Source organism: Coregonus lavaretus (assembly GCF_964263955.1).
Source record: "Coregonus lavaretus genome assembly, chromosome: 26".
Lineage (NCBI taxonomy): Eukaryota > Metazoa > Chordata > Actinopteri > Salmoniformes > Salmonidae > Coregonus > Coregonus lavaretus.
Genome location: NC_140013.1, coordinates 38,176,074 through 38,189,514, shown reverse-complemented (window position 1 = coordinate 38,189,514; position 13,441 = coordinate 38,176,074). Strand labels below are relative to the sequence as shown.

The following is a 13,441-nucleotide window of genomic DNA, read 5'->3' as shown; positions in this document are numbered from 1 at the left end:
GAGGTGTACAATTTTTTTTCTGAGGTCTTGGCTGATTTCTTTTGATTTTCCCATGATGTCAAGCAAAGAGGCACTGAGTTTGAAGGTAGGCCTTAAAATACATCCACAGGTACACCTCCAATTGACTAAAATTATGTCAATTAGCCTATCAGAAGCTTCTAAAGCCATGATATCATTTTCTGGAATTTTCCAAGCTGTTTAAAGGCACAGTCAACTTAGTGTATGTAAACTTCTGACCCACTGGAATTGTGATACGGTGAATTATAACTGAAATAGTCTGTCTGTAAACAATTATTGGAAAAATGACTTGTGTCATGAACAAAGTAGATGTCCTAACCGAATTGCCAAAAATATAGTTTGTTAACAAGATATTTGTGGAGTGGTTGAAAAACAAGTTTTAATGACTCCAACCTAAGTGTATGTAAACTTCCGACTTCAACTGTATATTCTTAATTTCATTCCTTACTTAGATTTGTGTGTATTGGGTATATGTTGTGAAATTGTTAGATATTACTTGTTCGATATTATTGCACTGTCGGAGCTAGAAGCACAAGAATTTTGCTACACCCACAATAACATCTGCTAAACACGTGTATGTGACAAATAACATTTGATTTGATACACACAATCACACCAACATTTGTGTATCTGTGGATGTTTGTGATCCCTGGCTGGCGTCTGCCATGTATTTTTTACACACACACACACACACACACACACACACACACACACACACACACACACACACACACACACACACACACACACACACACACACACACACACACACACACACACACACACACACACACACACACACACACACACACACACACACACACACACACACACACACACACGGTTGGCGCCTACTGTCTGTTGCTTCTTGAAAGGGTTTCAGGAGCTTCTGGGCATCATTCCATTCTGTACACACACACACACACACACAAGGTTTAAGTTGAGCTTCTGGGGATCATTTCAACCCTCCGTACACAAATTACAGCATGAAGAGGACCGGGAAGGACAGTCAGAGAACATCACAGAGATTCATGATCAGAGCCTTATTTAAAGATGCTGCTTACACTGAACAGACCAGCAATCACACACACACACAATCGCACAGCTTTTTTTAATGTGAATTTTCAGGACTTTTTAGGGAGTACAAATGTATTCCCATTCGAAATCCTATTTTCCCTAACCCCTAAACCTAACCCTTAACTCCAAAACCCCTAACTCCTAAACTTAACCCCAAACCCTAAACCTAACCCTTAAGCCTAAAATAGCATTTTAACAAATTCAAGACAAGGAATATTTCAAAAGGAAGTTTTCCTACCTTGTCAGGATATTCTGGTGACTTGTCAGGACATTGTGGTCCTGCACTCACACACACACACACCAGATGCCAACCATACCATGTGATGCCTGTTAGTGATGCGTGCAGATTGCTTTGATTGCACAAGGCAGTGGTAATGAATTCCATTTGTAGGTCCATTCACCAGGTTTCAGAGAGTTTATATTGGAGGTAATTCATGGCGTCGCCGAGCTGCCGAGTGTGTAGCAACATTTTTCCAGAGCTGTTGCTATGACAATGTATAACGTTCAAACATGTGGCATACAGACTTCCTTATACAGCAGGGTTGTGTGTTAAACATCCTCTCCTTGTGCCAATAGCTGCCATTTTGCTCTCATTAGAGAAATCACAAGCACTTCTGGAGACTGGTTTATCATCTGCAGGAGGGGTTGGAAGGAGCTGTGTATTCAACAATGGGCCCACTTTAAAATTGACCATTTGGAAGATGATTGAGGCTAATTATTCCATCATTTGGGAGCGATTTCTCCAGCCAACATTCACCAACAACATCTCACTTTGCATTAATCAGAAAACGAGTTCTCCATTTATGGGAATACCAGTGAATCCCCAGTTTTTCTGAGGGAGTAAGTCAGTGGAGGGTCAGAGAATTCCCCCACAGCAAATGTAGCATCAAGAGTCAGTCAGTGGAGATGTCAGGGTCGGAGAATTCCCCCACAGCAAATGTAGCGTCACCAAGACCTGTCACCCGGAGATGTCAGCATCACCAAGACCTGTCATCCGGAGATGTCAGGGTCACCAAAACCTGTCACCTGGAGATGTCAGGGTCACCAAGACCTGTCAGCTGGAGATGTCAGGGTCACCAAAACCTGTCACCCGGAGATGTCAGCGTCACCAAGACCTGTCACCTAGAGATGTCAGGGTCACCAAAACCTGTCACCTGGAGATGTCAGGGTCACCAAGACCTGTCACCTAGAGATGTCAGGGTCACCAAGACCTGTCACCTAGAGATGTTAGGGTCACCAAGACCTGTCAGCTGGAGATGTCAGGGTCACCAAGACCTGTCACCTAGAGATGTCAGGGTCACCAAGACCTGTCACCTAGAGATGTCAGGGTCACCAAGACCTGTCACCTGGAGATGTCAGGGTCACCAAGACCTGTCACCTAGAGATGTCAGGGTCACCAAGACCTGTCACCTGGAGATGTCAGGGTCACCAAGACCTGTCACCTAGAGATGTCAGGGTCACCAAGACCTGTCACCTGGAGATGTCAGGGTCACCAAGACCTGTCACCTAGAGATGTCAGGGTCACCAAGACCTGTCAGCTGGAGATGTCAGGGTCACCAAGACCTGTCACCTAGAGATGTCAGGGTCACCAAAACCTGTCACCTGGAGATGTCAGGGTCACCAAGACCTGTCACCTAGAGATGTCAGGGTCACCAAGACCTGTCACCTAGAGATGTCAGGATCACCAAAACCTGTCACCTGGAGATGTCAGGGTCACCAAGACCTGTCACCTAGAGATGTCAGGGTCACCAAGACCTGTCACCTGGAGATGTCAGGGTCACCAAGACCTGTCAGCTGGAGATTCCAGAAATCCTGGTTGGAAGGTTCTGGATTTCCTGCTTATTCCTTCCTGATTCAGGGAATCTGCCAACCGAGATTTCTGGAAACCTGGGAATTTTGCAACCCTAGTCATGTCATAGCTTCCACACCCAACACGGAGGAGAGTCTTTATCCATGGCTCCTCAATCATCGCAGAAATAGACAGACAGTGTGTAGATGTGGCCCCTCTCACTCCAAATGGGAGATGTTCACTGACCTTAAAACACCTGAATACCAGCCCCCAGTAGCCCCGCTGTCTAATGGAGATGTACCCTATGTTAATTAAACATACTCAACACGTGTCCCCATGAAAACCCACGGCAACAAAGTGGTGTGATTTTCTCTATTATCATTCCACAGCTCCTTTCTGTGTGAGGCTGATTAATGCACACTCACTCTCTGGATTACTGAAGCACAAGTGGTTTGAAAGAGATGAGAGGGAGACGGAGAACGAGGAAGAGGAGGGAGAACGTTGAGAGAAAGACAATAGAGGGGAGCTGAATAGAGAGGAGAGAGAAGGAGAAGAGAAGGAGAGATGAGAGAGAACGAGAGAGGAGAGAGAACGAGAGAGGAGAGAGAACGAGAGAGGAGAGAGAGAAGGAGCGAGGAGAGAGAAGGAGAGAGAGAAGGAGAGGAGGAGCGAGGAGAGAGAGAAGGAGAGAGGAGAGAGAGAAGGAGAGAGGAGAGAGAAGGAGAGAGGAGAGAGAGAAGGAGCGAGAAGAGAGAAGGAGTGAGGAGAGAGAGAGAAGGAGAGAGGAGAGAAGGAGAGAGGAGAGAACGAGAGAGGAGAGAGAGGAGGAGAGAAGGAGAGAGGAGAGAAAAGGAGTGAGAAGGAGAGGAGAGAAGAGAGGAGAGAGAAAGTAAAAGGGGGTACAGGGAGAACAGTGGGAGGGAGGCTCTCTTCACAGAACAGCTCTCCTTCCACCAGGATGTTCTGGACCCCCTTAAAACAAGGTGGCCTCCTTCAACATCCCAGTGCCATGGTACACTCCTGAGCTGCGCGCCATGAAAGCCACAGGACGACAACTAGAACGGCTCTACAAATGGACAGGGCTCATTATCCATAAGGAGGCCTAGAAAGACCACATTCACAACTGCAAGGACTCACTTGCCACAACCAAATCTGCCTATTTCTCCAACATCATAAGGAATGAACAAGGAAACCCAAGAGTGCTCTTCTGAACCATCAACAAACTTCTCTGCCCATTGGACAACCCCTCTCTCACAATCACCACCGACCTCTGTGACAGTTTTCATGCCTCCTTTCAAAACAAAGTGGAGGCTATCTACCAACAGCTGCAAAAGTCTCACACTTCATGTGCTCCCTTGACCCCATGCCTACTGCCTTAGTTAAGGCATGCCTCCCTGTTCTCTGCCCCCTGGTGGTCAACATTGTAAATGCATCCCTCACATCTGGCATTGTTCCTACTCCTTTGAAAACAGAGGCTATAACTCCCATACTGAAGACACTGGGCCTGGACCCTGAGATCCTCACCAACTACAGGACTATCTCAAAACGCCCCTTCCTCGCCAAAGTGTTTGAGCGGGTGGTAGCATCACAAATCCAACAACACATGGCATCTCATGAACTTTTCAAACCCCTCTAGTCTGGCTTCCGGGCTATGCATAGCACTCAAACTGCCTTGGTAAAAGTAGTGAAGGACCTCTTCTGTGCTGCTGATGCTGGGAACATCTCCATCCTCATCCTCCAGAACCGGTCTGCAGCATTTGACACTGTCATCAGATTTTAACTGACCGCATGGAGAGGGTTCTTGGAGTTTCCGGAACATCCCTTGCTTGGTTCCACTCCGATCTATCTGATAGACAACCGTTTGTCTCCCTTGGCAACTGCATGTCTTCCCCAGCCCCTGTATCACAAGGTGTCCCACAAGGTGTCCCACAAGGCTCAGTGTTAGGTCCATTACTGTTTAGTATTTACATGCTACCCCTTGGTAAAATCCTCTGTCAATTTGGACTCAGATTTCACTGTTATGCAGATGACACACATGTACATCCACACTAAACTAAACTCCACTCTGCCGCCCCCTTCTGTTGTTGACAGTCTGTGTAAAGTGAACATTTGGATGAGCAACAACTTTTTTTTAATGAAATGATGACAAAACAGAGACCATGCTCATGGGCCGACTCCCTCATCAAGAAACTGGGTCAACTCAACGTGATGATCGACGGCTGCACCCTCACTCCAACACAGTCCATTCTAATGGGCCTCTGTATCAATGTTTATACCTTCCCAATGAAGTGGCTCAGCGGTGGGTGTTTGGCATGCATTTGAAGTCATACATGTGTTTTTGTGTATGCATGTGTGTGAAAAGTGTGCACGCACACATGTACGTACAGTAGGGCTTTAAAAGCCATATTAAACATAGCTAACAGCACTGATCCGCTCCCTCGCTGTGGGGTTCTATGCTCCAATCAGAGTGCTGGAATGTGGCGGTCATTCTAAGCTTTTTCATGACACAGTGAAATAGCTCATAAAGAAAACCTTTAGTCTGGAAATGTGTGATTTAACAACATGTTGCAAAGTAAGGGTTTCGCTCACATACTGTAGTGTACCGCCAGAGGCATGCAGCACATTACCTTCAGTAGCCTTCCAGGGGAAATTAATTCCAGACATACATTGGGAATGTAGGTACAGGTCACTTTCCTATACGTGTGTTTTCTTTCCTTAAACACTAACACATGGTTGTGTTAACATTTTTGCACAGACAAATGCATAAAAATTATCCATTGTGTAGTATTATGTACAACAGTACTCATAAACTTACACTATGGTGTCCGCTGTCTTATTAATACACAAAACTGTTTAGTTAAAATGGGTGGACAGAGGGTGAAGGAGAGAGAGAGAACAGGGGGACAGAGGGTGAAGGAGAGAGAGAACAGGGGGACAGAGGGTGAAGGAGAGAGAGAGAACAGGGGGACAGAGGGTGAAGGAGAGAGAGAACGGGGGGACAGAGGGTGAAGGAGAGAGAGAACGGGGGGACAGAGGGTGAAGGAGAGAGAGAACAGGGGGACAGAGGGTGAAGGAGAGAGAGAACAGGGGGACAGAGGGTGAAGGAGAGAGAGAGAACAGGGGGACAGAGGGTGAAGGAGAGAGAACAGGGGGACAGAGGGTGAAGGAGAGAGAGAACGGGGGGACAGGGTGTGAAGGAGAGAGAGAACAGGGGGACAGAGGGTGAAGGAGAGAGAACAGGGGGACAGAGGGTGAAGGAGAGAGAGAACGGGGGGACAGGGTGTGAAGGAGAGAGAGAACAGGGGGACAGGGTGTGAAGGAGAGAGAGAACAGGGGGACAGAGGGTGAAGGAGAGAGAGAACGGGGGGACAGGGTGTGAAGGAGAGAGAGAACAGGGGGACAGAGGGTGAAGGAGAGAGAACAGGGGGACAGAGGATGAAGGAGAGAATCGGGCCAGATCCTAGTACCCCTGGCCTGCTGTGATTACAACATCCGCACTTCAGGCTCAACAGTATATTAAGCTAGTATTGCCCTTTTATTTATTTAACCCTTATTTTTTCAGTTAAGTTGACTGAGAACACATTCTCGTTTACAGCAACGCCCTGGGGAATAGTTATAGGGGAGAGGAGTGGGGATGAATGAGCCAATTGGAAGCTGGGGATGATTAGGTGGCCATGATGGTATGAGTGCCAGATTGGAAATTTAGCCAGGACACCAGGGTTAACACCCCTACTCTTACGATAAGTGCCATGGGATCTTTAGTGACCAGTCAGGACACCCGTTTAACGTCCATCCAAAAGAGGGCACCCTACAAAGGGCAATGTCCCCAATCACTCTCCTTGGGCATTGGGATATTTTTTTTTTAGACCAGAGGAAAGACTGCCTCCTGCTGGCCCTCCAACACCACTTCCAGCGGCATCTGGTCTCCCATTCAGGGACTGACCAGGACCAACCCTTCTTAGCTTCCGAGGCCAGCTGTGGGATGCAGGGTGGTATGATGCCCTCTTGTGGTGAAACATAATACATGCTCATCAGAACATTCAACATAAACTACAATCCGTAGTTCGTAACATGACGAATTACATATTGGCCAAACATTGTCTAACAGGGAGTTCATGTTACCTACCAGTATCACTTCCCTATACACTCTGCAGTGTAATAAGGCGTAATCTGCAGGTTTGGAATTACACGTAATGGGGTATCACACTGGGCTTTAATAAATCAATTCAATGGAAAGTATTTATCCTAGAGCAATTACTTACAATGTTAAGAAAAGGGTACTAGGACTTGATAATGTGATGCCAGAGTTAACATTACCAGAATGTGAAGGCCAGCTTTTCACACCTGGATCATGAAGACAACACCAGTCCTTGCTGCCAGTAGATGAGTGGCCAGCTAGACTGTGGGATAGAGCTGGGGGCTGAGGACATGGCCTGTGTTTAACATCCCCATTTTGGCTGCGTTCACACAGGCTGCTCAATTTGATATTTTTAGACTAATTGGGCTTTTGACCAATCACATCAGCGCTGATCTGATTGGTCAGAAGACCAATTAGTGGAAAAATATCAGAATTGGGCTGGGTGTGTGAACACAGCCTACAGTGATAGCAGCTTTTCATGACCTGTAGTTTGGTGTTTCAAAAGAAGTGACAGTCAATTGTCAGTCTTTTTTTTTTATTGAGTAAAAATCAGACATGAACACGTGCAGACTAAAAACCAGTAACAAATTCACCACGATCCTAAAAAGGTTCTGAAATTAAGAGTCTGCATCCAGCTGTAAAAGGATATGGCCTGTTTCTAGAAAAGCCCAGTAGTCCTTTGCAATCTGTACAGAACACTGCTTTAGATCAAACAAATAGAAACCGGTAGTCACTTTCTTCAGTCCACTGTGCAAAAAGTATTGATGTCTGTCCTGAATTATTAGGTTGTTGTTGTTGTACACACATTAATTCCTTCTTCCACTTCAGTCGCTTTTATAAATCAAAGCGTTGTCAATAAATCAGCAGTTTAAACCATCTTTACACTGTAAATATGTTCTCGCCAAGTCCAGCATTTACATGTAAACTAAAAAAGGTTTGAAAAGGAGGATTGTGGGAAAGCAGAACACAAAACTGGTATTAAGGAGTGGAGGTGACCCCTCCTGACCCTGGTTCAGCGGCGATGGTGTCCGTGCCCTGAGTGTCCACTGCTGCTGCTATGGCGTTTGCTCTTGTGGGTGCGCTCCCTTTCTCGGTCATACGACCTGGACCGCTCCCTCCTGTCTCCACGGTGATGTCCTCCCCCAGCCCCACCTCTCTCGTGCTTGTGCTTCTTGGCCGACGAGAGGTCCGACGTGCTGCGGTCTCTGTCCCGCTCCCTCCCTCTCTCCCGTCCCCTCTCCCCTTTGCTGGCAGAGCGCGACCTTGACCTCTTCCTCTTGTGAGCCCCTCCGCCGCTGCTGCTATGACGACTCGATGGCTTGGGGTCGATGTTGCCATGGTGGCCGGGCTTTGGCTTGAGGTGTGGAAGGAGGAGGGGGGAGGACGGATGGCGTCGGGGTGAGGGGCTGCGACTGTGAGAACGACTGCGAGAACGAGAACTGTAGGTCCCAGAACGACTGCGCCGGCTGTTGTAACTGAAGAGAGAGTAAAGAGAAGTGTTAAGACTGGGGTCCAGCTGAATATTACTACATGCGAGTGTGACACTGGCTGTAAAATACCGTAGTAAAGCATACATAATGAATTAAGTACTAAAGTCTTACTGTCTGCGTGGGGAGCGTGATCGCGAGCGAGTTCTGGAAAGGGATCCACTCCTACTCCTGCTGTTCCTCCCGATCTTAGCCTCCTTCCTCAGCCTGACAGAGAGAGACAGAAAGAAAGACATAAAGGTGCCATTTCCATTAGGGGTGTCCGCTTAAAATTGGAAAATAAAACATTTTCTTACAGAACGAAAGGCCCTGCTATGTTTAAGAGTAGTTAAGAGTTGTGTGTGTGTGTGTTCCTCACCCGTTGTGTGGGCTTTTGGAGCCCTGGGCTCTGCTGTCTGGTTCTTTCTTTACAGGTTTGAGGGCCTGGGGGTTCGGAGATTTATCCTCTACCTTCACTACATTGGGGGAACCTGGGGAACACAACATGTCATTAGACCGGGTGTCCCCATTTAGAAGTGTAATATTGTTGTACTTAACACACAAAAAATATAAAAATATATCTTCAGACAGGTTGAACTATGAACCCAACATAATCAAAGTCCTTTTCTATCTGATGACTTGACTTGGGCAGGGCACTTGTTTAAATGAGCAGCTATGGTAAGGTAAACACCGGGTTTAAATTAACAGCTATGGTAAACGCCGGGTTTAAATTAACAGCTATGGTAAACGCCGGGTTTAAATTAACAGCTATATTAAGGTAAACTCACAGGGTTTGGATCCGGGCGAGAAGCCTCCCAGGTTGGACAGAGCTGGGGTCCCATCAGGGTTCAGCCCTTTAGCCTTCAGCTTGGCCTCCTGCAGAGACATCTTCATCTTCTCTACCTCCTTCTCCAGGTGGTCATAGTCAGGCTGGCCGAGAGAGAGAGACTGTAAGAAGGTACGGTGTGTGGTGTATTGTGTTATACAGCAGGAGGATGTATGGATGAACAGTCATGGTTACAGCGTTGATAGAAGGTTTAGGGGGTGATTTGTACCTTCTTCCTGGTGTAGAGTTTGAGGGTGGTGATGCAGATATCCTTGATCTCCTCCTCTGTGGCTCCAAACAGCAGGTACCAGTGAGGTCTGGATGGGAGAGGCATCTACAGACACACAGCACTTAGTTAATGATGCTACAAATAGGGCCATTCAATAGGATGGGTAAGGAACACTGGTTAAGAGACTCATCCTATTACAGGAGAGATGGCGGGGGTCAGGGGAAGACTAGAGATGGCGGGGGTCAGGGGAAGACTAGAGATGGCGGGGGTCAGGGGAAGACTAGAGATGGTGGGGGTCAGGGGAAGACTAGAGATGGCGGGGGTCAGGGGAAGACTAGAGATGGTGGGGGTCAGGGGAAGACTAGAGATGGCGGGGGTCAGGGGAAGACTAGAGATGGCGGGGGTCAGGGGAAGACTAGAGATGGCGGGGGTCAGGGGAAGACTAGAGATGGTGGGGGTCAGGGGAAGACTAGAGATGGTGGGGGTCAGGGGAAGACTAGAGATGGTGGGGGTCAGGGGAAGACTAGAGATGGTGGGGGTCAGGGGAAGACTAGAGATGGTGGGGGTCAGGGGAAGACTAGAGATGGTGGGTGTCAGGGGAAGACTAGAGATGGTGGGGGTCAGGGGAAGACTAGAGATGGGGAGATTGGAACCTGCAGAGCTCTGGCAGCCAGGTAGATGCAGGCACAGGCGATAGTTTCAGCTTGGAACCTCACAAACACGTTGGTCCTCAGGCTGTCATTCATGTAGTTCCTACAAGACACAAGCAACATACAGAAACATAGCACCATCTCCCCACAGCCTCATGTCCCTCCCCAACATCACACTGAAACACTGGTCTGGGGAGTCACCAGCTGATCCCCTACAGCTACAGGTGGCGCAGGCTCGTTTCAGCTTGACCATTAGTTACTTGAACCGTGTGTTAGTGCTGGGATGAAACAAAAGCCTGCAGCTCTAGAGGACCACAGTTGGTGACCACGCCAATAAAGACAGTTATGCATCTGAAATAGTAATAGGCTAACGGTATGGGAGACTAGTTTAGCTTTGTCCTGCTACTCCCCTCTCAGGTGCATCCATGTTGGTGTTGTGCTGGACATGCAGCGTCACAGATGAAAAGCTTGTACACCGGACAGGACTGTGTAGATGGAGCTAGAGCCCACAGGTCCTTACCGTAACAATATGACGTCCAAAGAAATGAAAACTACTCAAGTCAGAGGTCCTGACTATTGAGACGTCTTTCTAAAGTGCGCATGCAAACTGAATGTGAATGCAGAGACGACCGAGGTGGAGGTGACCAGAGGTATACGGTCCCAGTCAAAAGTTGGCACACACCTACTGATTCAAGGGGTTCTCTTTATTCTGACTATTTATCTACATTGTAGAACAATAGTGAAGACATCAAAACTATGAAATAACACATGGAATCATGTAGTAACCAAAAGGAAAGTGTTAAACAAATCAAAAAAATATTTTACATTTGAGATTCTTCAGAGTAGCCACCCTTTTCCTTGGTGACAGCTTTGCACACTCTTGGCATTCTCTCAACCAGCTTCATGAGGTAGTCACCTGGAATGTATTTCAATTAACAGGTGTGTGCCTTGTTAAAAGTTAATTTGTGGAATTTATTTCCTTCTTAATGCGTTTGAGCCAATCAGTTATGTTGTGACAAGGTAGGGGGGGTATACAGAAGATAGCCCTATTTGGTAAAATACCAAGTCCATATTATGGCAAGAACAGGTCAAATAAGCAAAGATAAATGACATGAAGGTCACTCAATCCGGAAAATGTTTCAAGTGCAGTCTCAAAACCCATCAACCGCTATGATGAAACTGGCTCTCATGAGGACCGCCACAGGAAAGGAATACCCAGAGTTACCTCTGCTGCAGAGGATAAGTTAATTAGAGTTACCAGCCTCAGAGAATGTAGCCCAAATAAATGCTTCACAGAGTTCAAGTCACAGACATCAACTGTTCAGAGGGGACAGTGTGAATCAGGCCTTCATGGTCAAATTGCTGCAAAGAAACCACTACTAAAGGACACAAATAAGAAGAGACTTGCTTGGGCCAAGAAACACAAGCAATAGACATTAGACCGGTGGAAATCTGTCCTTTGGGCTGATGAGTCCAAATTTGAGATTTTTGGTTCAAACCGCCATGTCTTTGTGAGACGCAGAGTAGGTGAACGGATGATCTCCGCATGTGTGGTTCCCAGCATGAAGCATGGAGGATGTGGTGTGATGGTGCTTTGCTGGTGACACTGTCAGTTAATTCTTTAGAATTCAAGGCCCACTTAACCAGCATGGCTACCACAGCATTCTGCAGCGATACGCCATCCCATCTGGTTTGCACTTAGTGGGACTATCATATGTTTTTCAACAGGACAATGACCGAAAACACACCTCCAGGCTGTGTAAGGGCTATTTGACCAAGAAGGAGAGTGATGGAGTGCTGCTTCAGATGACCTGGCCTCCACAATCCCCCGACCTCAACCCAATTGAGCTGGTTTAGGATGAGTCGGATGGCAGAGTGAAGGAAAAGCAGCCAACAAGTGCTCAGCATATGTGGGAACACCTTCAAGACCGTTGGAAAAGCATTCCAGGTGAAGCTGCTTGAGAGAATGCCAAGAGTGTGCAAAGCTGTCATCAAGGCAAAGGGTGGCTATTTTATTTGTTTAACACTTTTTTGGTTACTACATAAGTCCATGTGTTTTTTCATAGTTTTGATGTCTTCACTATTATTCTACAATGAAAAAAAATTGTCAAAATAAAGAAAAACCCTTGAATGAGTAGGTGTCCAAAAACGTTTGACTGGTACTGTACAGCAGCCCGTAGTAGAATGCAGCCATGGGCTATAGAGGCAACGACTCATCTCTTGGCTGAGAGGAGATGGAAGTTTCCCTTAACCACAGATCAAGGATCAGATTGGACAGGTCAGACTAGAGCTGTGGGATGAGATGGCATGCTGCACTCTACAGTTAAGATAGAAAAGCTGTTCTTTCAATATGTAAGGTAGCTTTCAACTTGAACTCTCCATCAAAAAGGACTGCACAATGCTGTCATGTAAGGTAACAGGGTTCAAGTTGTGTTTAAAGTTTAATTCTAAATTGCAGCTAGTTGGGAGTTTCAGTGACCCTGATAAGCTATAGCTCAGGCAAGTCATGGCAACATCTGACAGACAATGGACATTTCTGACTGATGGTTTTGGCGTCTAGCAAGCAGTCAGACAAACTGAAACAGAAAGATGAGGGGTGACAGAACAGAAGACTGCTGGTGCAACCCCTTCCCACCCAAAGTGTCCCCTTCAGGATACAATGGATGCTGGGGATGATTTGCAAAACCTAGCTTTACTGACAAAACAAAAACTCTGAACACATTGAAATCTAAACTGGCCTTCTCTGAATAGTCTGAACACATTTAACCACTCCGAGCCAGTCCTGGAGTGTGATCCTTGTGTATGTGGGCTGTGAATTATATGATTTCAGATCAATTAGACAATATTCAGAAAACCAGCTCCCACAGGGGTCCCCCAGAACAGGCTTCCCTAGACTTGCTGAGGGTTTGAACTTTGGACTTGTGGACTACTGATAAGACTACTGCAAAAAGTGGCCGGTGGATATTGATGGGTGGCGAGACAGGTCCTTGGAGACAAAGCCTGAGCAGGATCAGCCTGTAAGACATGTCTGGAGACCACGTCAGTTTGGGAAAATCAAAGAGACAGTTCAACGGTACACTTTAACTACTGCATCAAAAAGGCATACCCAGAAAACGGTTGAGTCAAAAAAATACTTCAGGATGGTTACTTCAAATCTAGAGCAAGTAAACTAGAAAAATGTTAAAGTAGAATGCAATAGTTCTCTAGAGCTATCTATAAAAAAGTATTTAAAAACTGCTTAACCTAGG

General features: G+C 46.7%; 1 protein-coding gene across 2 annotated transcripts; it reads right to left on the bottom strand.

Moving 5' to 3' along the window:
- Positions 1-7,540: 7,540 nt before the first annotated feature.
- Positions 7,541-13,435, bottom strand: LOC311101657 (cyclin-L1-like). Of its 2 annotated transcripts, none has more exons than XM_084142802.1 (6): positions 10,197-13,435; positions 9,544-9,648; positions 9,277-9,436; positions 8,868-8,979; positions 8,624-8,716; positions 7,541-8,497 (listed from the first exon to the last, which is right to left on the bottom strand). In XM_084142802.1, exons 1-6 carry the CDS (start codon positions 10,332-10,334, stop codon positions 8,035-8,037), a joined length of 1,071 nt encoding a protein of 356 aa, XP_083998928.1. In that variant the 5' UTR covers positions 10,335-13,435; the 3' UTR covers positions 7,541-8,034. The 2 variants fall into 2 exon arrangements, with proteins under 2 accessions (XP_083998928.1, XP_083998929.1); XM_084142803.1 differs by having other exon boundaries at positions 9,277-9,418.
- Positions 13,436-13,441: the final 6 nt, after the last annotated feature.